This window comes from Lygodium microphyllum, chromosome 4 (genome assembly GCF_053477565.2).
Source record: "Lygodium microphyllum isolate KBCC chromosome 4, Lygodium_microphyllum_v1.1.10, whole genome shotgun sequence".
Classification (NCBI taxonomy): domain Eukaryota; kingdom Viridiplantae; phylum Streptophyta; class Polypodiopsida; order Schizaeales; family Lygodiaceae; genus Lygodium; species Lygodium microphyllum.
Genome location: NC_141138.1, coordinates 175,793,281 through 175,817,197, shown reverse-complemented (window position 1 = coordinate 175,817,197; position 23,917 = coordinate 175,793,281). Strand labels below are relative to the sequence as shown.

The 23,917-nt window shown below is 43.0% G+C and overlaps 1 protein-coding gene across 2 annotated transcripts in view; it reads right to left on the bottom strand.

Moving 5' to 3' along the window:
* Nucleotides 1-23,917, bottom strand: part of LOC148037944 (NAD(P)-linked oxidoreductase superfamily protein) — a 136,783-nt gene that overhangs the window by 78,485 nt on the left and 34,381 nt on the right. For both annotated transcript variants that reach the window (XM_087676982.1, XM_087676981.1), the window contains exon 4: nt 6,898-6,938. In XM_087676982.1, the coding sequence (XP_087533108.1) occupies nt 6,898-6,938 (41 nt within the window). The remainder of the gene's footprint in view (nt 1-6,897; nt 6,939-23,917) is intronic.

The following is a 23,917-nucleotide window of genomic DNA, read 5'->3' as shown; positions in this document are numbered from 1 at the left end:
CAACGACCAGATTGCAGTTGGTGCATTCAGATGTTTGTGGGCCTATGTAAACCATGTCATTGGGCGGTTGTTATTATTTTCTAACATTCATTGATGACTTTACAAGTTTTTGTTGGGTCTACTGTTTGAAAAAGAAGTCAGAAGTGTATGATGCATTTTGGACTTTCAGTGCACTTGTTGAAAATCAATCTGGATGCAAAATTAAGACTCTCCGTTCGGACCGAGGGAGGGAATACATGTCCTCTATGCTGAATTCTTTTTTGAAGCAGAAAGGCATAGTCCATCAGTACACTACTGCCTATACTCCACAGTAGAATGGGGTAGCAGAGAGGAAGAATCGGTAACTCATGGAGATGGCCAGATGTATGCAGAAGGCAAAGAGCTTGCCTCATAGTTTTTGGATGGAAGCAGTCATGGGTGCTTGCCATATTTTGAACAGATGCCCTACCAAAGCCTTGAAGACCATCACACCTTTTGAGGCTTGGAACAGCCGTAAACCTTCTGTTGGTCACTTCCGTACCTTTGGGTGTCTTGCCTATGCCCATATTCCACAGGTACTTAGAAAAAAGTTGGACAACAAGGCTGTTAAGTGCATTTTTATGGGATATAGCAATGAGAGCAAAGGCTACAGACTCTATGATCCCGTTACAAAGAAGGTTTTTGTCAGCAGGGATGTTGTTTATGATGAAAAATCAGAATTATTCTTGGCTGGTTTGGACACCTATCAGGCTGCCCGTGATGTTTTTGAAGGGCTGCTGCCCATTACTTTTGGTGATTCAGCTGGAACTTCAGAAAATGAACCTAATGTTCAGCCAGCTGCTCCTATGGAAAGTGCAGAAATTCAGCCATTGGCTGATCGGAATATTCAGCATAATGCTGAAACTGAAATTCAGCAAGAGCTTGCACACGGTCAGGAAGCTAGACAGTTACCTAGATGGTATTTGCAGACTATGCAAGATAGTCCTTTGGATACACCCATGGCTGGTCGTACTAGAAGGCAAACTCGTTTGCATGCTTCAGCACATACCATGGATTTTGTTATGGCAGCAAGTACTTTTGATAATGAAGAGCCTGAATGTTTTGAGGATGCACAACACAGTGGGCATTGGAAGGCAGCAATGCAAGCTGAATTAGATTCTATTACTAAGAATCAAACTTGGGATTTGGTGTCCTTGCCATTTGGGAAGAAAGCCATTGGAACGAAATGGGTCTACAAACTGAAAAGGAAAGCAGATGGATCCATTGAAAAATACAAGGCACGGCTTGTAGCTAAAGGCTACGCACAGAAAAAGGGCATTGACTATGAGGAGACATTTGCTCCTACTTCCCATATGACGACCATTAGGACTATGATTGCTTTGGCTGCACATTATGGTTGGACAGTGCATCAGCTGGATATCAAGACTGCATTTTTACATGGGGAACTTCAGGAGGAAGTTTATGTACAGCAGCCCATTGGTTTTGCAGTTGAAGGCTCAGAACATTTGGTATGCAAGCTCAAAAAGGCACTATAGAGACGAATGAGTTCAAACTCAAATATTTCTTACAAGAGGATGTGAATGAGGGGGATCCATTGAACTGGTTCATTCTCCTTTAGTGTGAACTCAACTTGTGAGTATCCTCAATCATTGGGAATGATTGAGTAAGAGCTTTAAAAGATTAAAAAAAAGCTTTATAAGAAAAGCTTTTATGTCGTGCTTTTCCTTGAAGAAGAAAAAAAGAAGCTTCCTCACGCCGTGATGATCGCGCTGATGGTCGAGTATGTTGCTGAACGCATCGACTGGATGGCGGGTGCTGATTATATGTCTTTATATTGATGACCTTTTGCTCACTGGAACACATGCTGATCAAATTTCAGCATTCAAACAAAATTTGCAGCAAACTTTTGACATGTCTGACTTGGGATTTTTGCATTACTACTTGGGCATCCAGTTCATACATGATGCTCGTGGTATTGGGCTATCACAGTCAAGGTATATTGGGCAACTTCTTGAGAAGTTTGGCTTACAAGATTGCAAGCCAGTTTGTACCCCCATGGAACCTGGACTGAAACTGTCATTACATGATGATAGTGATTTGTTTGATATACATACATATGCTCCTGCAGTTGGATGTCTTATCTATCTATGCAACACTAGGCCGGACATACAGTTTGCAGTTTCAGCTTTGAGCACGTATATGCATCAGCCACATATGTCACATTGGCAAGCTGTCAAGCGTGTTTTTCGTTACTTGCAGGGTACTCGATCTCTTGGGTTGCTTTATGCCAAGGGGGGACCACTGCAGTTACATGCTTACAGTGATTCTGATTGGACTGGTGATTATGATACACGTCACTCCACTAATGGCAATTGTTTCTTTCTTGGCTCTTCTTGCATTTCTTGGCTTAGCAAGAAACAATCCACTATTGCCACATCATCATGTGAAGCTGAATACAAGGCAGCTTTCACTACCACAGTTGAATGCGTATGGCTTAGACGCTTGCTAGCTGATCTGGATGTATCTGTTACGGAGCCTACTCCTTTGTTCACTGACAGTCAGAGTGCCATTGCAGTGGCACAGAACCCAGTGTTTCATGCCCACACGAAACACATTGAGATCCATTATCACTTTGTCAGAGAGAGGCTACATGCAGGTGATATCAGCCTTGTCTATTGTCCCACCACCAGTAATGTGGTAGACATCTTCACCAAAGCTCTTCCTCGTGACAAATTTGAAGCATTTCGCAATGCTTTAAATTTGATATCCTTTGGTGGCGGATGATCCTTGTACTCTTGATCACTCTTCACTCCAGGGGGGTTTGTTGGGTATTTGACTTACGCCTCACTTACGCCTACGCTTATATGGGAGTGTAGGTGATCAGTAGGACACAGGGGCACTTTTTACTCTCGGTAGGAGAGCTTTTTTCCCCCAGACTTGTAGTCTTATTGTCGTATGTGCTTATGTGCTTATGTTACACACTTATGGGCACTTAGTGTGTGTCGGGTGTGAACACCCCCTACAACCCTAAGGTTTAAGGGTTGTACTTTGTACTTTCTGGTTACACTCTTTTAGTCCATTCTCTTGGGTGTCGTGCTTCACTCTGTCTCTCTCACTCTCACACTGTCTACTGAACTCTCAGCTGCACTTCGATTCTTCCATCCTCACACTGGGCAAATATATTAGGTCCTGCCCTCAATCAAGCCTTCTTCACTTTCTTGCTAGTCATTAGCATCTTGTGGTGTAGAAGGAATGGCTTCTTGGTGAAGTTTGAACACCCACATTTTCTTCTTCTTGTCCATGATGCGAGTTTGTTTCAAGATTAGACATCGCATTTTCCCCTTTATTATGTGCATTTTCAGATTGAGATGCATCACCATTGCTTGATCCCATCTCACTATAAGAAGGCATCCTTGCTGTACTTGCTTAGCTGAATACAATTTCAGCACTATAGCAAAGCTTCTAACCTCTAATCAAGTGCCTCAAACCCACCAATTCAAGAGAGTCGATAGTGTCCCGACAACGTAACCATGAAACCAACCTTTCTTCTTGGATAGGGTGGTAATTAACCCGATCAAGCACCAATTACATCAAGCATAAAATCCACATAAACTGGAAATGTAATGTTACCACTTAACGTTGGACAATGGACAGCTTGTTCGCCCCAAAACTAGCACCCTTACAGCATTTCTTTATCTTGTATTGCAATCTGAATGGAATACACTGAGATTCCTTGAATCTCCTTCTCTCTCCAATTGCCTATTGCTATCAAAAATGACCAGCAAGCCTTCAAGCCAATTTTCCCTTTGGTTTGCTCGAGGAATTGGCCCTCACTGCATCCTTGGGTGAAAAATTAAGCCCCAAATCACTATTGGCTGGCTGGCCTCTTGAATTTCCTAAAATTCCTCAATTTCAGTGGCTGAAATTCAAGCTCTAGGCCTATGGCTCTAAGCACACTCCCCTAGGTGGCTATCAAACCCTAATTTCTGCTACAAATTAGGGCTTAAAACAGAGATTCTTCAAAATCTCCACCTCCAATGGCTGAAACTGCCAAAGTAAAAAAAAGTTTGCCGAGGGAATATGGGAATTGGCTGAAGGATGAGAGAGAATGCTTTGGAGAGAGAAAATCCTGACTTTTTTCATGAAGAAATGGAGAAGATCAGCTGTTGCCCTATCTAGACAGCCATGGAAGCAATCAACTACTGTTGGGATCTCTAGAATACGCTATCACCAACAGTAGGGCACTCTCCTATAGCTGTCACCTCTACTGTTGGGGTCTCTAGAATATGCTATCATCAACACAGGGCACTCTCCTATAGCTGTCACCTCTACTATTTGGCTGCTCCTCAAGGTCTGGAAATGCCTCCTACTACTGTAGCTTGCTGTGACAGCCTTCTCCCACACTTGCTAGAATTCAAAATGGTCTCCTCCTCTCTCTCCCAAACCTCCAACCAGCCTCTCCTCACTTGTAGGGGCAAGTTTTGAGAAGTGCCAGCCTTCCTAATCCATTTTCCAACACTTTTCTGAATTATCTATTTAATTTTCAGATTATTATTTTTGAAAATCATTTTAATAATTATTTCATGCTCATAAAAATAATCTGACCAGCCAACAATCAAATTGGCTAGGTTAATTTATCACCTAACTATTTTGGAGGACTCATTAACCCTTGGACTAGTACTAAATAATTAATTCATGCCCAATCCCCAGTGTCACAATTGACATTGAAGACTAATTAAGTAGTCTAGGTCAATTTCTCACACCAAGTACCACCTATAACCTATCAAACACAACTTATTACAACTTTTTCCTTTAGCACCAACTAATATCTTGGGGTCCTACATCCCACATTGTGAAATAACTAACCTCCACCTCACACGTACAGGTCATATTTGAAGATCTGATTAACTTTTTAATCAAATGCTAAGCAAAGCATCAAAATTTCACACTCTTGTGATAGGCTCCCTCTTCCAACATACTTTAGAATCGAAAGTCATTTCCCTTTGGTGGTTATAGTTGATAAGCTCTGGGAGAAAGGTACCGTGATACTCTTTTGGAAGAAAGACATCTTGATGGGAGAGGGCATGGCATTTGCATCCATAAAGAGAGAGGGACTTTAACAACGGGGTGCAAGAGTGCCACAAACTCATGGATAGGTCGTTTCATCCACTCCCATGTCTTCTTGGTTAGATAGAGAATGTCATCCCTCTTTGGTGTGGATTTCAAGACATCACTAGAAAGGTAGGAGAGAGTTTAGAGGAAGATAAATAGATAGAGCCTTAGACGATAGACCATGAATGATGAAAGAGAGAGAGTCTAGACTTAAGAGAGAATGTGAATTTTAAAATAAGCATGAAAACTAAGAAAAAAAGATTTTTTACCATGATGTTGAAGCCTATCATCCAAGACGGTAGACACTCCAATCCCCACAATCGTCTCCACCATAAGATGATAGAGGAGGCCTAGAGTAGACCCCTCCATATCGAACATGTGAAGCACTTGTATAGAGGAGTAACTGCAACAACTATGGCCCTCAGTTGGACGCCAAAACTCGACCTTCAATGAAAACCGTTGATTGGCCTTTGCTTCTCGTTGACTTGATACGGACTCCCCTTCAAGCCATTCCTTAAACTCATCAAAGCCCACTGCCTTTTGAAGTTTGTTATGAATGTCATAGAGACACTCAAGAAGAAGCCACATGGCTGTAAAGTGTGTCTCTAATGGCGCACAAGTGATGAATCGCAAGTACTCGAGTCTTATCGTTGATGAAGCCAATGATCTCGCAAGTATCATTGGAATCCTCTTTGCCTACTCTAAATTGCCTATATCTTCCATAAGAAGATCCAAGCAACAAGTGGTGCACAGTGTCCATACCATGGATGGACACTCTGCCTGTCAAACTCTACACCAAGTCAATTTCCTCCAAAATACATCCTCATCAAAATCAGAAGACTTTTTGGTCAAAGAACCCCACACAAGATCAAAGCTTCTAGCTCTTTTGAGAATTCAAACAGACATTGATACATGTATAGCCCTTTCCAATCCATGTGACATAGCTCTCCTAAGTCTTAAGGCCTTGGTAACATGATCTTGATAAAGATGGCCATGTGTGATGATACAACCTCCTCTCGCTGCAAGTTATTGCTCTGAACTTTACAAAGATCAATTGGCCTAGGCAACCATACTACGCCATTGACAACGACTTGAACTCCTCTTTTTGGAAAACCAAGGCACCTTCAATGGATACCAGGAACAAGTCCTATCCTAACTCCCTTGTACAAAGAACTTTGAGCACCTCATAGCACCTTATAAAACAAATAAATGGCATTGCTTTCTTCCCTACTACTTGTCATTGCTACTTGTTCCATCCTCCTATGCTCTCATGGTCCTTGACATTGGCAAAATCCTAAAATATTGTGTCAAAAGCAAACCCGTACAAATCAAAGACAAATCATACATGCTTGTCACAAAGAAAGTGAGAAATCTAAAGGCTAATTTTGTTCCAGTTCCTTCCTACCCAAAGGGCACAAAACCTCTTCTTTCCTCCTTGTCATGGCATGTCCGAGTGTTGTCCTTGCTGAATGTTTTCCAACTCGCAAAGGACCTTCACAAGGTGAGAGGCCTTTCTATGAGTTTGTGAGCCATGCCCCTTCTTTGTGACAAGGGAGGACGGCCACCCCCATAACTCTATCCCATCACCCCATGTTTTGTACGAGGACATTACCCTCTAGAGCAGCAAGCCTAGGAGTTAACCTTTGTTTTCTTCAACTAATGAACAACTCTTTTCTCGGTCAAATGAGAAAGAAAACATGAGCCAAGTATGTACTTTTAACTTTCCTTCACATCTTGAAATTTGACTACACTTTTGTGTGCTATTTTGACATAAGCTACAAAAAACCTCTTTTTTTTTCAAAGTACCTGCCAAGTAACCTTTCTGAATCTTCTCCACCACCAAATAACTGCATATCATAAAAAGCATCTCATTATTAGTCATAAAAGGCAAAAAGTGACCAATCTCATTTCATGCTGCCACACAAACTTTTAAAAGAAACAAAAAAAAATGGTAAAGTTTGTTCTAACACTCTGCATTCATAGCAACAAATTAAAAATAGCATATCATTTACCACACTTTTACATGTGTCTTGACTCTTTACACTCAAAACTTTCACACACTTCCTTCTCCTAATGCACACACCAAGATCTCACCTACCACTACAATAAGGAACTTTAGCATAATTGTCTTATGTACATGCATTTCAGTTTCAAAATGTAGGATCTCACCTAGGATTGTATAAAGGCCATCCAAGGTCCCTAAAACAGATTCATATTGTTTGCACTTTGACACCAGAGACACATTCATATTGTTTGCACTTTGCATTAACAATGATCAAGCAATTAGATTTGGGAAGAAGAAAAGGGAAGTTCAATCTCCCAACTTGGAGAGGTGTAGACAATGAAAAGTGTACTTAAAAATGGCATGCTCAGTAATTCATCCAATATTTGTCATATTTTCCGGAAGGTACAAAGCAAAAGAAGATTGACATGCATTGTACTATGTACTACAAGATCAAAGGGAAATACCACTGTCTTTCCTATGAGAACTTTGCACTATGTTCAATCATGGAATACAAGGACAAGAGATGTCAAGGGTTGTTCTTGCTAAGCTTAGATGCTATAAAGATACCTTTCAAAAGGGCACAAGAGCAACACCTAGCCCACCTGGACACAAAGAGTCAGCAAAATTTTTTAGTGGGCATTTTTAGTGGATTCAGCTTGCAAGAGAGAGAGGGAGGAAATGCTGCTGGTCTGATTTGCAGCCATTGGAGGACCTTCTAAGGTAGCTAGGGGCAAGAGAAGACCAATTAACAACAAGTGACAGCATCTACAAGCTATTGAGACAAAGCAGCTGCAATAAATGACTGATTTTCTTTAGCTCTTTGCATCTACAAGCTGTTGAGACAGGGCAACAGCAATAAATGACAGATTTCCTTCAGTTCTTCGCGAAAGAAAGTCTGAATTTTCTATCTCCTCAACATTCTCTCTCATCACCCGGCCTTGCTCCAAAGATTGCAGCATTGAGATCACCAAAGGCTGAGAAATTTCAGATTTCTTTGCTATAAACCCTAATTTGCAATAGAAATTAGGGTTTAGCAACAGCCTCGGGAAGCGTGCCCAAACTTGGAAGCTCCGAGACTTGGATTCAACAAGACTGAAGCTGTTTTTAGCCTATTCAAGTGGAGGGACTAGCAAATCGTTGAATTTGGGGCATTTTCCATCTCCAACAAAGCAGGTGAAGGTCACTTGATTGGCCGAATCAAGAGGCAAATCAAATTGAAGACTTGCTGGTCATTTTGGATAGCAAGGGAAGTTGGAATACCGAAAGGGATTGGGAGAATCCCATTGTACATCAACTTCTTCTTCAATTAAGTTAAATAAATACCAAAAGGGGCATCAATTTTGGGGCCAATAGGGTGTCCAATGTCCAAGATTATATGGTAAAGTGTGTATTTCCATTTTGTAAATTTGGTAATTGTTGTAAATAGTGCTTAATCAGGTTATTTACCACCCTATCCGAGGAGGAAGGCTAGTTACACACAACTCTCCCACACGACCTTTTGGACGCAAGGATATCCATCCTCTACTTACAGACTGTTGTTACGCATCCCTTGGGTCACTCCTACACAAGGATTTCCATCCTCTGCTCCTCGTGTCCCTCTCTCTCCACCTTGGGCTCTAGAGGCATTTACCCTCCTAGTCCGCCCTTGCCCACATGTGGATCTACTATGCACACTTCTCATATGCATGGTGGGCACTCTGGGATTCCTTCCAAAGTATACTTCATTCCCCCACCCTATCCCCCCTATTCACCCTACCTCCATTACACAACTTCTCCATCTCCTAGCACTATTACTCTTGTTGCCACGGTCAAGAATGCCTTCATGGATAAGCACATTTTAACAGATCAAATTTCATAACTGGGTTAAACTTCATGCAACAAGTGCTTGAATATCAGGGACTTTGGGATCTCGTCATTGATACCGACGACCCTTGATTAGCTCACCCTAATCAAATCCATCAGTGGAGAGCCAGCAATGCCACAACCAATGTTGAATTAATGTCAAGGTTGCTTCCAAAAGGGAATGATTTGAAAGTCAAGTCAGTCGAATATCAATAGTTACTCACTGAGTTTGACACTATAGGATCCCCAAAGTCAAACGATAATCAAGTTACGTTCTTTCTGACAAGTTACCCGACAAATACTTCCTTTTTATCCAGCACATTATCTCGCTTCCTAGATTGCCAACCTTCTACAAGTTTGAGTGTCAATTGTTATGTTACACAAGGCTGCACAATCAAGTCCACAAGAAGTACTCAATACACATTCATTCAGAGGGGCAAGGATTGGCTACCTCTTCTTTGGGAGGAAAAACCAACTGTGGCAAGAACTTACAAGATGTGAAGGCAAGCCAAAACAAAGGTACACCACTTCCTCCGACAGAACCAAAGAAACACGATCCCTTTGGTAGCAAATACCTAAGAAAAATAGGTTTTGCACATACTACCAGAGATCGGGCCATATGGACGAGGAATGTTATACCAAGGCCCAAGGTCTTCCTCCTAGAAAACCACCGCACTGCTATGACTACGCCTGACCTGTCCACTCGGCCCTTGGGCTACGTCTCCTGCTGCTATACCGTCTGCCCCAGCTGCTCCTGGATATATGGCACGTGGACAATCTTAATAGCCTATCTCCTTCACTACTCTTCATCCCGATATTTACAACAGACTGTGCACAGTTTCCAACCTCCAATCGATGGTACACTGCTGCATTTACCAGTTTCCAGCCTCCAGACTACTACGTTTTGGTGACCGCCTGCTGCCATTCACTATTCAGCACTCCTACACTCCGACTCGTGGTCACAGACTTGGGATTCGTCTCCGGTGGACATCACACTCCGACATTGCTCTGCCCTTGAGCACACTATACACTCTTTCATTTATTTACAGCATTCATTCACTTCAAAGTTGTGTTCTCTCTCTCCCTTCTTCTGTTTGTGTTTGAGTTTGAGTTTTGAGTTTTCCATTTAGGGTTTGAGTTTTGCCCTTTGTGTCTATGTTTGTCTCTTTGTGTTTCTGTCGTGGTCGTACACTCTGTGTGTCCTCAGTGCAAACCCTAGCAGTTTTCTTCACACCACCATATTCGCAACATTACACATGGCAATCTCCAAAAGTAGTTTCCTTGGCTTACTTCCTTGCTTTGCCTTGCTAGCTTGCTTTCCACACATCTTTTTTACATCTCCACATACTCCCCATATTTGCTACATGCTCCACTAGTCTATTCCTTTGTCATCAACATCCAATAGTAGTAGGGATAGCCTATTTATTTCATGAAAGCCTTTGGGTCTAACAATCTCCAAAGGTAGTTCCCTTGGCTTGCTTGCTTGCTTTGCCTTGCTAGCTTGCTTTCCACACATCTTTTTTACATCTCCACATACTCCCATATTTGCTACATGCTCCACTAGCCTATTCCTTTGTCATCAACATCCAGTAGTAGTGGTAGGGATAGCCTGTTTATTTCATGAAAGCCTTTGGGTCTGGCTACTAGTCACCCGTCCATTACTTAATCAACCGCCATATCTCCTTTTTGGAAAAATCGTTATCAAACCCACCAACCCAAAAAAAAAAAAAAAGATTCACTATGGTTCCATCCATCTTTACAGGACTTATTAGACCACTAGGCAACTAACGTGCACCCTTTGTCCGATGCCCTAACCTCTCTAGGGTGACTAATTGAACTCCCTTGGTAAGATATCTATCGCCTCTATTGTCTTGATAGGCCACTAGGCAGCCACTGTGCACCCTTTGTTCGATGCCCTAGCTGCTTTAGGATGGACCACCTTGGAGTAAAAACACATATAAGTGCAAAGACTTAAAAATCTGGGTTGGCCTTCCTTTCGAGATTAGTTTTTGGGCCCAAGGGGGGGTGTTGAACTAACATAAGCATTACATACTGAATTAGCCACTTAAACAACCCAAAAAATGCCTAATTGATCAAAACCCTAAATTAGAGTGTCGTTCAAGAAAGTTTTAGAGCAGTGTGCGGTATGAGGTCTCGAAACTTTCTATAAATAGGTAGGCTGCCCTCCATTCAGCCCAATCTCGTTTTTGCAAGTTTCAGGCCCTCTAGCTTCACTATATCCACACCCTGTTCATGGAGGACATCTCATCTAAAGTTTCCCTCTACATCAGTCTGGAGCCTATTTTTGGCCTCCATTACATAATCGACATTGATTTCTACTGTGTTTGCTGATCAACCACATCATCTACAACTAGCGAACTATTGCGTTTGTGATCTATGGCTGCTATACGGACTGCCACATCATCATACCTGCATTTTTGCTGCCATTAGCTTGCCATGTCATCATCAACTTGCTGCAGTTTTTCTCTACAACAAGGACTGCAGCCAACTGACCAGTGGCTCCACCTCGAGGAGTCACATTGGATAGAGCTACAAAAAGAGGCAGAGCTTGCCGCCCACACCCAGCAAACCCACGCCCTTGCAAGAGACATCACCGGATACTACATCGCCACCAGGGAGCCATAACCCACCACTTCAACCTCTCCATGCTAGACAGGCCCATACCGGACATCTTAGGATGACCACGCTCCATGAGCAATTCCACACTGCACTTGAAGTGCATCTAGATTGTATCGAGTCTGAGCGCTTGGACAAATGAACAATTTCCCTATGAGAGACATTGTCCAAGTGGCACCTTGTTGCATATGCATTCATATCATGTAAAAGTCATCCACGCATCTCATTGTCCAAAGCACCCTTGAGCAGATCCTGAGCTATCTCCACTAGTGGTTCTATAACCGCTATCCCTCCATATCTCTTCATCACATTCTTACTTTCTCACCAACACCCTGGACGAGGTGCTAGGATAGTCTTATGTTCTGTTGTAAGCACGGGAAAGAACGTGAGAATGACAATACGTTGAACCTAACCAACTCGATCAATTATCACTATGAAAATTAGGAGAGAGAGAGAGAGAGAGAGAGAGAGAGAGAAAGAAATATATATTAATGTCTACATAAGGCCAATGTGGCCTATGAGACAAAATCCAAATTACATCCATGTCTAATGTCATCTGATCAGTAAGGTAAAGATAACATTACAAGTAAGTGGGTGGCCTATAAAACAATATTGAAAATAACTATACGATGGGGCTATACTAGGGTTGAACCATGTGTAGTGTTGTTCCATCGATAGAAAAGAAAAGGAAAGAAAAGGAGAACCACATCTGATTTAGCCATGTACAAAAGTGTGGTGGAGACTATGGACTATAGCCGGTCTCAAGATCTGCACATGATCTCAACTATGATGCGGTCCCTAGTTGCTTCACTAATATCCCAGGTGGTGAGTCTGCGGTGTCTCGTGATAATGGCTCTAATCCGACTATGGTATGGCCTCCTCGGATGTGGTCCTAGTAGACAGGGTCGTCGTGCTCGACGAAGGGAAATGACTCTATCCAATGTGACTCCACGGTGTGGCCTGTAAGGTGTCTGGCGGGGTGGCTCTGTCTCTGCTAGGCTGGTAGTGTCAATAGGGTCGGCTCTGTAGAAGAAGTCTGTCACTGCTCTCTATGTGTGTCCCTCTGGGTGAGTTGGCCTCCTATTTCACAGTAGTGCAGTTCGGCGCCTCTTGAGCTCCGGGAGAAAGAGGCCTAGGCATCTCTAGTCCTCGTACTCCATGACGCGACGAAGGGGTCCGAATCCATCCCGGAAGAGGCAGTGGTACCGTACTCGTATGTCATAGTATACTGTGCATCTGCATATGTAGTGCTCCTCCGTCTCAGGCTCTCGACCACAAAGCTAGCAAGTTCTATCCTTTGCTAGGATATTTGTCCATCCGCCTATTTCCATCTGGAGCCTCTGTGAGGAGGTGCGAATCTGTTCGATAGCAACCCATACGCTATGGGAGAGATGGGTGTCCATATATGTTGTCCGAATAGTGAAACCATCATCAGAGAGGCACAAGAAATGAATCCTGTAGAACTCCATCCTTGATTCTAGAGGGAGTGGTGGGTGGATCCACATCCTTACCGTCTCAATCCTCAAGATATCAGCTTTGATCACCTCGTTCAACTCTGATCGGCTAAGAGAAAGTGTAGGGCAGTCAAGGCTATAATCCAAAGGTGGAAAATAGTCAATATCCAAACCATATAGGCTTATCCAAATAGCCATCTGTGAAAACCAACAGTTCTTCTCGCCTCCTATTGCTAGTTGTCTGGATGAGGTTAGTGCCAATCTAGAGTATCTATGGCGTGGAAGTTCCCATAGTGTGTGCCAAAAGGTCACTGCCATGAAGAGTGCCTCCATGACTATGGGTGTTTCCCCTAGCTCTGCTCTGACAATGGGGTGTGGGGTGGAGGGCTTACTCCTAATCATGCGTGCTATCATCATGATCAATGGCCTTTCCATGCTATCCCAGCCATCATAATAATCCCTCTCTACTCCAATCTGATCAATGAGTGGGCTAAGGCGCCTATGGTACAAGCTGCAACCCCATACCTCTACTCCATATAGTAATGTAGGTGTGACTAGGGTATCAAACAACTAAAGTTTGGTACGGGGCTCCTGGAACTGTATGTGAGCACATTGACTCTCAAGTGCCCCTAGTGCTGCGTATCCACGTGCCAAACGTGCCTCTGACGCCCCTCTCAACGAAAAATGTGAGCCAGAGAAAGTGACTCCCAAATAGACATATTCCCTCACATGCTCCAGTATGTCTCCCCCAAATGTGAATTGGTACATAGATCTAGTCACCCATGCTGCTAAAGTATTGAAAACCGTGGTTTTGGTCTTCCCAAGGTTCACTGTGAGGTCTTTATCTCTACAAAAGATGTGCAAAGCATCTAGATGGCACTGCAAACCCTCCGGTGAATCTGAAATGAGAACAATATCATTTACATACAATAATATCGGTATCAACACCCCTGCCAGGTTGGCTCCAGCTCGTCCTCCTCGGTCCATGTAATCACACACTTCATCTATGTATAAACCAAACAATGTGGGTGAAAGTGGACATCCTTGTTTCACTCCTATAGTATTGTCAATCCTCTCTGATAGCCCCCCAGGTGCTCGTACATGACCTATCACTGCCTCATATAATACATAGACACCCCATCATATACCCTCTGGTACTCCAATGTCCTGCAATCTCTACATGATGCGTGTACGAGGCACTGTATCAAAAGCTTTGCGAAAGTCTACAAAGCAACAATAGATCCTCGTCTCGGGCTCGACCCTCCTCAATAATGGGTCTAAGTGTGAGAATATGGTCCAGCATAGTATATCCTCGTCTGAAACCTCCCTGTCCTTGTGCTCTCTTGCCTTGCATTTCAGCCCACTCACTGAGTTCATGCTCCAATATAGATCCATATATCTTGGCCAAAGAATGACTGATCATGATAGTCCTGTAGTCGCTAGGAATCAGGGGATCACCACTTTTAAATAGCGGAATTATAGTATTGTTTGACCAACTCATAGGGAAACCTTCACATATTGCTCTATTGAATATATGTGCTAATATGGGTGCTAATATGTCACCAGCATGTGAGAAATGTTCTGCTACTAGTCCATCCTCATCCTGTGCCCTCCCATTTTGTAATCTATAGATTGCATCCCTAACTATTTTCCATGTGAAGAAAGACCACTGTGTTGGCCTACAAGCTTATGGGAGCTGCATAGGTGGCTGTCCTGGCAAGTCATACAACTATCTCCCATAGTCAAGCCAAGCATCTGATCATGTAATCTGTATGGGGGGCTGACTTTCATGAAACATCTTCCATGCACTCTTGCTGTCCCGCCCCAAAAATAGCTAATATATCTCTGCTTCTGCTTTCGTTAGGTAGTCTCGTTTCTTCCTCCGCACAAGGTGTTTGAAGAACGCCTTTGCTTGGTGATGTGTTTGAGTGTCTAGCTCCACTTCCCTCTATAAGCGAGCTCGAGTGACTCTACACTCATCATCATACCAGCTATTTTGGGGAGTAGTAGATCGTGTGGGTCTACATCGGGGCAAGGTGTGTGGGAATGCATACATGGCTGATCCATGTATGGCCTCTGCTAAATCCCTTGTACATTCTTCCAACGATCTACTCAAGTCCAATGAATGTAAAATGGTCTGCAGAGAACCACTGTAGATGTGTGAGGTGTCTTCTGTAAAGTAATATTCGGGATGTTTAGGGAGGCATGGTGTTTCATGTTTCATATGTACACAAGAGAGCACGAGTGTCAGAATAGCATGATCTGCTGCTATGCCAATTGGCCTCTTAGATATCTTGAAATTTTGGATGTCTGGTATCAATGCTGGTGAGCCCATCAAGTAGTCCACAGTACTTGCCCCTCCTTTGTGATTCCAACATGTCAAATTTGTTGGGAATAAAGGGCCGTCATGCCTTTTATATGTGCAAGGGTGTGAACACACCCTTAGCACATTGTACTTTCATACATATATCTATCTAAAAACCTAAAGTGGTACACTCGTCATTGTACCAAAAAACGTGTTCACTCTCTACTCTGATCACTCGCGCTCTATCTGTCTCTCTCACTGCGCATAATGGCTGTCTGCCTCGATCTCCGTACCTAATCGATTCCTACAAACTGGTATCAGAGAGTAAGGTGCTGCAGACGGTCGTCAGGCTAGGGCAGAAGACCAGCGTGGTAATGAGAGCTCAAAGGCGAGCAAGAGAGTCACAAGTGTGCTGCACTGTCACTCGACTGTCTAGGAACCCAAAGTCTGCACAAGCAACCAGATCTGAGACCAGGTTGTAGACCAGCGTCGACACGGCAACCAGGCGACAACTGCACACGACAGGCAACAGCAGACCAGGTTGTAGACCAGCGTCGACACGGCAACCAGGCGACAACTGCACACGACGGGGCAACTGCACGGCTACCAGCTGACGGGGCGTGAAGGACCTGCGACAGGTGCCGTGTCCAATGGGGCGACCAGCGTGTAACGGCGAACAGGTGGGCGTCACGGCGCACAACTGACGGGTCAATGGACCCGTCAAAATTTTTCCAAAAAAAAAAACAATCTTTTTTGAAATTTCTTTCACCCACTGACAGGGTTTCACGCGCGTAAGCACAAAATCTCAGATCTATGCAAAAAAATCGGCTCATAAATTTGGGGCTTTTCTCGAATCTGGGGATCTCAACATAGAATTGGACAATCTAACTCAAAAATTGCAAAGTCGGTGCACATTTGCCCAGGAATTTTGGGGCTTTTCACATTTTAGTGAAATTCTTTCAATTTCACTGAAATTAGTGCACGCAGGACTTGGAAAATTTGGGGATTTGTCCAGATTTGGTGCAAGCAAGATGCAACAGTGATATTAGTCTCAGAAATTGCAGGAATTTGTGACATTTTGTCCCCGACATTTGGGGCTTTTCATGTACATGCACAAATTGGGCTGAAATTGACCCAATTTCTCGACATTGAGGCACATTGGACCCCGTGCAATTTGGGGCTTTTGTGATTTGGGCAAAATTTGTGCAGCACTTGCTCATTTTATGTACATGCAGGTTGAATTCCGTACAATTTGGACATCAACACTTGGTAAATTTTGGGGGTTTGCTGAAATTGCTTTATTTTGGCAAAATTGGACAGTCCTATGCATGACAGAGTAAATGCAGATGTGTGTTTGATGCTTTGAGCACAAAATTTTGGGGCTTTTGACCGTTCGTGTCAAATTTTATACCCGTGGGTACATGTACAACAGAAATTACAGCTGAAATTTTGGGATTTCTCATGTAATGTGATGCACATGCCCTTTGGAACAGCTGTAATCACTTGGATAATGCTGTAGCACTTGGTTTGGTGCTTCTGAAAACTTAATTACAGATCTGAAATCTGTACTTCTGCGTGGTCATTTATTGCTGATTGGTACTTGTTTGTACCTTGGTCACTTGGGTGACTATTTGGGCCTGCATTTGCTGGTTTTTTTGTCACATTTGGGCTGAAAATCATGGCTAGCAGCAATGACAGTAGTAATTTGATGCATATAAAGAAGCTTGAAGCCGCACATAATTTTGCAGTGTGGCAAAAACAGTGCTATAGTATCCTGTTACAAAAGAAGCAGGCAAAGCCGATCAAAACTAAAGGGGCAAAGCCTGCGGACATGGATCAAGACAATTGGGATGAGTTGAATGAGCTTGCACGCTCAACCTTAGAGCTATCGATTTCTGATGCCTTGCTCTTCAACATTGAAGGTTTGCATTCTGCATATGCTATATGGACTAGACCGGAAGAATTGTATGCACAGAAGAGTGTTGTAAGCAAAGTGTATTAGCTGAAAAAGCTTATGGATTTGCGTATGAAAGAATCTACTCACTTGAGTGAGTTTAACTCCATTGTCAGCCAGCTGGTTGCCTTGAAGTTCATGATTGATGAGGAATTTAAGGCTACTTTCTTGCTTTGCACTCTACCAGAGAGTTGGGATACATTCAAGACTACTATGAGCAATTCTAATGTGATCCTTTTGTATGCTGATGTAGAGAGTGCTCTACTTATGGAAGAGATGAATAGGCAGAACAATGCATCCAGTAAGTCTTCCAGTGCTTTGCATACTAGGGGTAGATCACAGCAAAAGGGCAAAAATGATGGCAAGGGATGCAGTAAATCACGTGGCAAAGATGTTGAATGCCATCATTGTGGCAAGAAGGGTCACTTTAAACGTGGCTACTACAAATGGAAGAAAGAGAAAGGAAAAGGCAAGAAGACAGATGACTGCAAGGAAGAGAAGAAGGACACTCAGCCTAAGAAGAGCAGTGTAAAAATTGAAGAAGTGAATGTAGTCACTCATGACAGTGACAGTGGGAGTGATGTACTCTTTGTCTCTTCACATTTTGGTGCACATGCTCTACTTGCAGATACAGATGATGACATGCATACCTAAATTCTTGATTCAAGTGCTTCCTTTCATGTCACCCCTCATCGTGAGTAGTTTTCCGTCTATACAAGGGGTCGACATGGTATTGTCCATCTTGGGGACAACTATGCATGTGAGATTGCAGGTATTGGCAGTGTGCAGTTACAGTTTCAGCATGGCTCTGCTGTCTTTACACTTCACCATGTACGGCATGTATCTCAGCTCAAGAAGAGCTTGATTAGCACAAGGCAGCTAGATGATGATGGTTTTCATACCACCTTTGGTGATGGAAAATGGAAGATCTGTAAGGGATCTAGGGTTATTGCCAGAGGTTGCAAGAGTGATATGTTGTATCCACTTCATGTATCTAGTGTACGTGACCATGTTGTTGCCGTGACCAAGCAGCCACATGTTTCTTTGTGGCATGGCCAGTTGGGACACATGAGTCAAACAGAAATGAAAGTGCTTTCTCGTTTGGGTTACTTGCCTTGTCTTCGTTATGCTGATTTTGGGCACTGTGATCATTGTATTTATGGCAAACATGCACAGAATTCTCACAAAAAGTCTCTTTCTTTGAAATCTTCTCCTCTAGAGTTAGTACATTTGGATTTATGTCAAATGCCAGGATTATCTTTAGGGGAAAAGAAATATTTTGTCACCTTTGTCGATTATGCTACACGGAAAGTATGGGTTTATCCTATTCGTAGCAAGGATGAGGTGCTTGACAAGTTTTAAAAATTCTTGGCATTGGCTGAAAATCAGACAGATAAGATACTTAAGTGACTTCGCTTTGACAATGGTGGGGAATATGTATCCAAAGCCTTTCAGGCATTTTGTGACAGCAAAGGGATAAAGAGGGAGCTCACTGCCCCTCATAATCCACCCCAAAATGGAGTTGCAGAGCGTATGAATCAGACCATACAGGATAAGGTCCGTACGATGCTGTCTCATGCTGCATTACCCCATGTTTTTTGGGCAAAGGCTGTTATGACAGCCGTTCACTTGATTAATCAGTCACCAAACAGGTCTTTTGGGAGGGGGGAGGGGAGTTCCCCAAGAAGCGTGGTCGAGCAAGCCACCTTCATATGCTCATCTGAAAGTGTTTGGCTGCGAGGCTTTTGTGCACATTTGTAAAGAAAAACGCAGCAAACTTGAGCCAAAGTCCTGTAAATGCATTTTTCTAGGATATGGTGACGAGGGTGAAATGGGGTATAGATTATGGGATCCCGAGAAAAGGAAAATAGTACGCAACAATGACGTTATCTTCTGGGAAGATCGCATGCACAAACAGCCCGAAAAGACTGAGGAGGTCCGTAGGGTTGTATTTCGGGAAGAAATACCTTTTGGACAGCAAAATGTGCCCGCTGTATAGCAGCAAATACCTGCTGTAAATGAACCTGCAAATGCAAGAAATGATGCTGGAAATTATCAGCCAACTATTGCCCATGAAAATGAGCCATTACATGTGCAGGAACAGCTAGGACAGCAAGCTGTTAATGCTGATCTGTAAGCTGAAATGCCAGGACAGCATGCTGAAAATGGAAAATGCAGGATTAGCCAGCAAACAATGACCATTGGGTTAGGAGATCGTCTAGGGCGACTAGACAGCCTGACAGATTTGTTCTTGGTGCAATTAATGTGGCTGAGTATGTCATGTTGACAGACTGTGGTGAACCGTCTTGCTTCAAGGAAGCAATGGATAGACAGGACAGCAAGAAATGGTATAAAGCCATGCTGTCAGAGATGGAATCTCTTTAAAAAAATGGCACTTGGGACTTGGTGCAATTGCCTAAAGGGCAGAAAACCCTTCCATGCAAATGGGTTTTCAAAATGAAGGTCACTTCTGGTTCCTCACCAACGTACAAAGCAAGATTGGTTGCAAAGGGGTACAAGCAGGAGCATGGAATTGACTTTGATGAGATTTTCTCTCCTGTAGTCAAGATGACTACATCGAGAACAATTTTGGGCTTGGTTGTAGTTGAGGATATGGAGCTCATACAGATGGATGTAAAGACTGCGTTTTTACATGGTGATCTGCATGAAGACATATATATGCAGCAGCTTGAAGAGTTTGTTGAACAAGGGAAGGAAAAAATGATATGTAAACTCAAAAGGAGTTTGTATGGGCTGAAACAAGCACCAAGAGAATGGTATCATAAGTTTGATACATTCATGCAATCCCAAGGCTTTCATAGAAGTCAAGTGGATCATTGCTTGTACACCAAGAAGGCAACAGATGGCAGCCTAATTATCTTGGTTTTGTATGTTGATGACATGCTGATTGCTGGCAAGGATACTCATGCCTTGGATTCATTGAAGCAAAGTCTTCATGGCAGCTTTGACATGAAGAATCTGGGTGATGCAAATCACATTCTTGGCATGCGAATACTCAGAGATAGATCTAAAGGCTTACTCTATCTATCTCAGCAGAAGTATATCTCCAAAGTTTTGCAGCGTTTCAATATGGAGGGGGGAAAAACCATTGGGGTTCCATTGCCTCCATATGTGAAACTCAGTGCAGAGGACAGCCCTACATCTGATGATAAGAAGGCTGAAATGGCCAAGATACCATATGCTTCAGTTGTTGGCAGTTTGATGTATGCTATGGTTGCTACACGTCCTGACATTGCTTTTGCAGTGGGAGTGGTTAGCAGATACATGGCAACCCCTGGCAAGAAGCATTGGGATGCAGTGAAAGGTATTATGAGATACCTCAAAGGCAAAGGCACAAAGGAGTTGTGTATCTACTTTGGAAAGCACAAAGCATCTGTTATTAGCTTTACGGATGCAGACTATGCTAATTATGCAGACTGCAGAAAGTCCACTTCTGGGTATGTGTTTACTTTCACAGGAGGAGCAATCTCTTGGATCTTCAGGCTACAAAAGTGTATTCCATTGTCTACTACAGAAGCAGAGTATGTGGCTGCCACCACTGAGACATGCAAGGAGGCTTTATGGCTTTCACGTCTGGTGGGAGAGCTTAGCATCACAGAATTATCTGTTCTCCATTGTGATAGTCAGAGTGCTATCATGCTAGTACGGAATCCTGTCTTTCATGCAAAGACAAAGCACATACAGGTGAAGTATCACTTCATTAGAGATGTACTTGACAACAAGAGCATTGAGCTTGTCAAAGTGCATATAGATGATAACCCTGCACACCTTCTCACGAAAGGTCTTCCAACAGAGCAGTTTGCTCATTGTCGACAGATGATGGGAGTTGGATAGATATATTTATTTCAGCTTTGTACATACCTAGACTTAGCTGATTCTTTTCTCCTCCCAAGGCACATTGCCTTTAGATGGGAGGTTGTGGGGAATAAAGGGCCATCATGCCTTTTATATGTGCACGGGTGCGAACACACCCTTAGCACATTGTACTTTCATACATATATCTATCTAAAAACCTAAAGTGGTGCACTCATCATTGTACCGAAAAACGTGTTCACTCTCTACTCCGCTCACTCTGTCTCTCTCACTGCGCGTAATGATTGTCTGCCTCAATCTCTGTGTCTAATCGATTCCTACAAAATTGTCAAATCCTGGCCATTGTGGCAGACCATTAAATATGGCTAGTCTATGTGCACTTCCCAAAGTCAATAGGTGTGTCCCATAGGTACTCACTTCTTTATCCAAGGCTCTCCTGCGTAGGCCTATTTCATCTATGTCGATCTCTTTGAACATGGCACTGTCACGCATATAAAAGTCACTCTATCTATCTCCAGTGCGTGCATTGAAATCTCCTACTAATAATATGTTCCCAATGCTAGCATATCTCATGATATCCTCATAGACTACATCAAAGGGAGATCCATCTCGTGTGGCATAGGTAGAATTTGTAAGAGGAAAGTAGCATATTGTGATGAATATATTCCGTGGTCTTCTTGCACGTATCCTAATCCATAAATATCATGCATCATCATCTCTTTTCATTACTTGTACTATCCCTTTGAGCTCTTCCCAGTATAGTATGACCACACCTCCGAAACCCCTAGTGCTTCCTGGTTTTCTAGTTGCTGGACGAAATGCACTTTCCCACCTGTATCCCCACACGTCTAGTAGTCCGCTACCTTTACATTTGTGTGTTTCTGTGTACATTGCTATATGTACGTTTCGGAAGCTATCTTCAAAGTAACCAGCATCCAAGCGCAAGGCTCCATTACAGCCAGCAGGTTATGAAGATTTAGAGCATCCCACGTATGTGTGCATGTTGAAGAAGGTGCTCTATGGGCTCAAGCAAGCACCTAGAGCATGGTCTAGCAAGATCAAAGAATATCTTGTCAATATTGGATTTTATGTTTCTGATGCTGATCACTCACTTTATGTGAGAAAGGGAGATGCAGGTTTGGTCATCATATTCATCTATGTGGATAACTTGATTATTACAAGTGATAGTGATAGTGGAATTGCTGAAGTCAAGGACTTTCTAAAGAAGAAGTTTGAGATGAAGGATTTAGGTGAGCTAAGGTAATTCCTTGGCATTGAGGTGATTAGATGTGGTGATGGTATATGGCTGTCCCAAAGACAATATGCCTTGGATATGTTCTCCAAGTATGGTATGACAGCATGCAAACCACCTTCAGTCCCGTTGGAGCAGAATGTAAAGTTGAGAGATGATGTTGGGGATGAGATAGAAGACCCTACTATGTTCAGGAGGATAGTGGGGAGTTTGATCTACATGACCATTACAAGGCCAAACTTGAGCTACGTTGTTGGTCTTGTGAGTCAGTTTATGCAAGTACCTAGAAAGCCACATTTGAATGTGAAGTCCACATTACATTATGGATTTTTCTATGAGGCAAGTACAAATGTACATGTGTTTGGATACACAGATGTAGATTGGGCTGGTAGTATGTCTGATAGAAGATCTACCAGTGGATACATGTTCTCTCTTGGTAGTGCAGCAGTTACTTGGAGCAGCAAAAAGCAATCTACAGTTGCTTTGTCGAGTACAGAGATTGAGTATAGAGGTGCTGTTGTTGCAGCATGTGAGATAGAATGGCTGCAAAAGTTATCGGCTGATTTAGATGTGCAAGTGGAAGGTCCAGTTATCATTTATTGTGACAACATAAGCAGTATACAGTTGGCTAGGAACCCTGTGTTCCATGCTAGGACAAAATATATTGAGGTACACTACCACTTTGTGAGAGAGAAGGTACTAGCAAGTGAGATTGACTTGGTGTATGTCAGAACACACGATCAGATAGCTGACATCTTCACGAAGGCATTGGGTATAGAGAAGCTTCAAAAGTTTCGAAGCTTACTTGGAGTTGCAGAGATGCAGTTGAGCTTGAGGGGGAGTGTTGAGATGACAAGCTCAACACATGCGGACATTAATGATGGACCACCTGGTTAGATGGGTCCACATGTCTACATTTAGCACGTCGGTGGTCATTATGACTCTCACATGGCCACTGACTCATTAATTATTATATTTAGGTTGTTACACCTATTTACTGCTGGCATAGTTATTGCGTCAGTCGACTAGTGTAGTCGGTTATGCATTGTTTGACTTAGTAGGCCACTTTCCTTTATGTTGTATCTTATCTATACTTTGTGTACATTGTAAAGAGTGTGGAAGAAGAAGAAGAAACCAGCAAAAAAACGTTTTAGCCTCCATCTCTCTTCTTGTCTCTTGAGTGAGCTTCTCCTTGTGCATTCTGTGTGTGTTCGGCGCATCATCTTGAACAAGTCCCCCCACTACGCGATTCTTGATAACTTTGAGGGTAGAAGCTTCAAGACAGATGCTGGAAGACATGGATGATCAAATCAATCAATAACATTACAATTCCATATTGACATCCGAAGTGTCTTATAGGCCTCGTACTGTCATGAAGTCCTTTTGTCAGTGATGATGACTTGTCCATCCCTATAAACAGTCCACTTTCCCTCTTTGCAAGCCTCCAATACCTTGGGCATGTGTTCTCTGCGATGCGCTATTTGTGCTAGGGTAAGGTCCTCATCCAAATAAATCTTCTCACCCTTGAGGGCTCTCCTCTTGG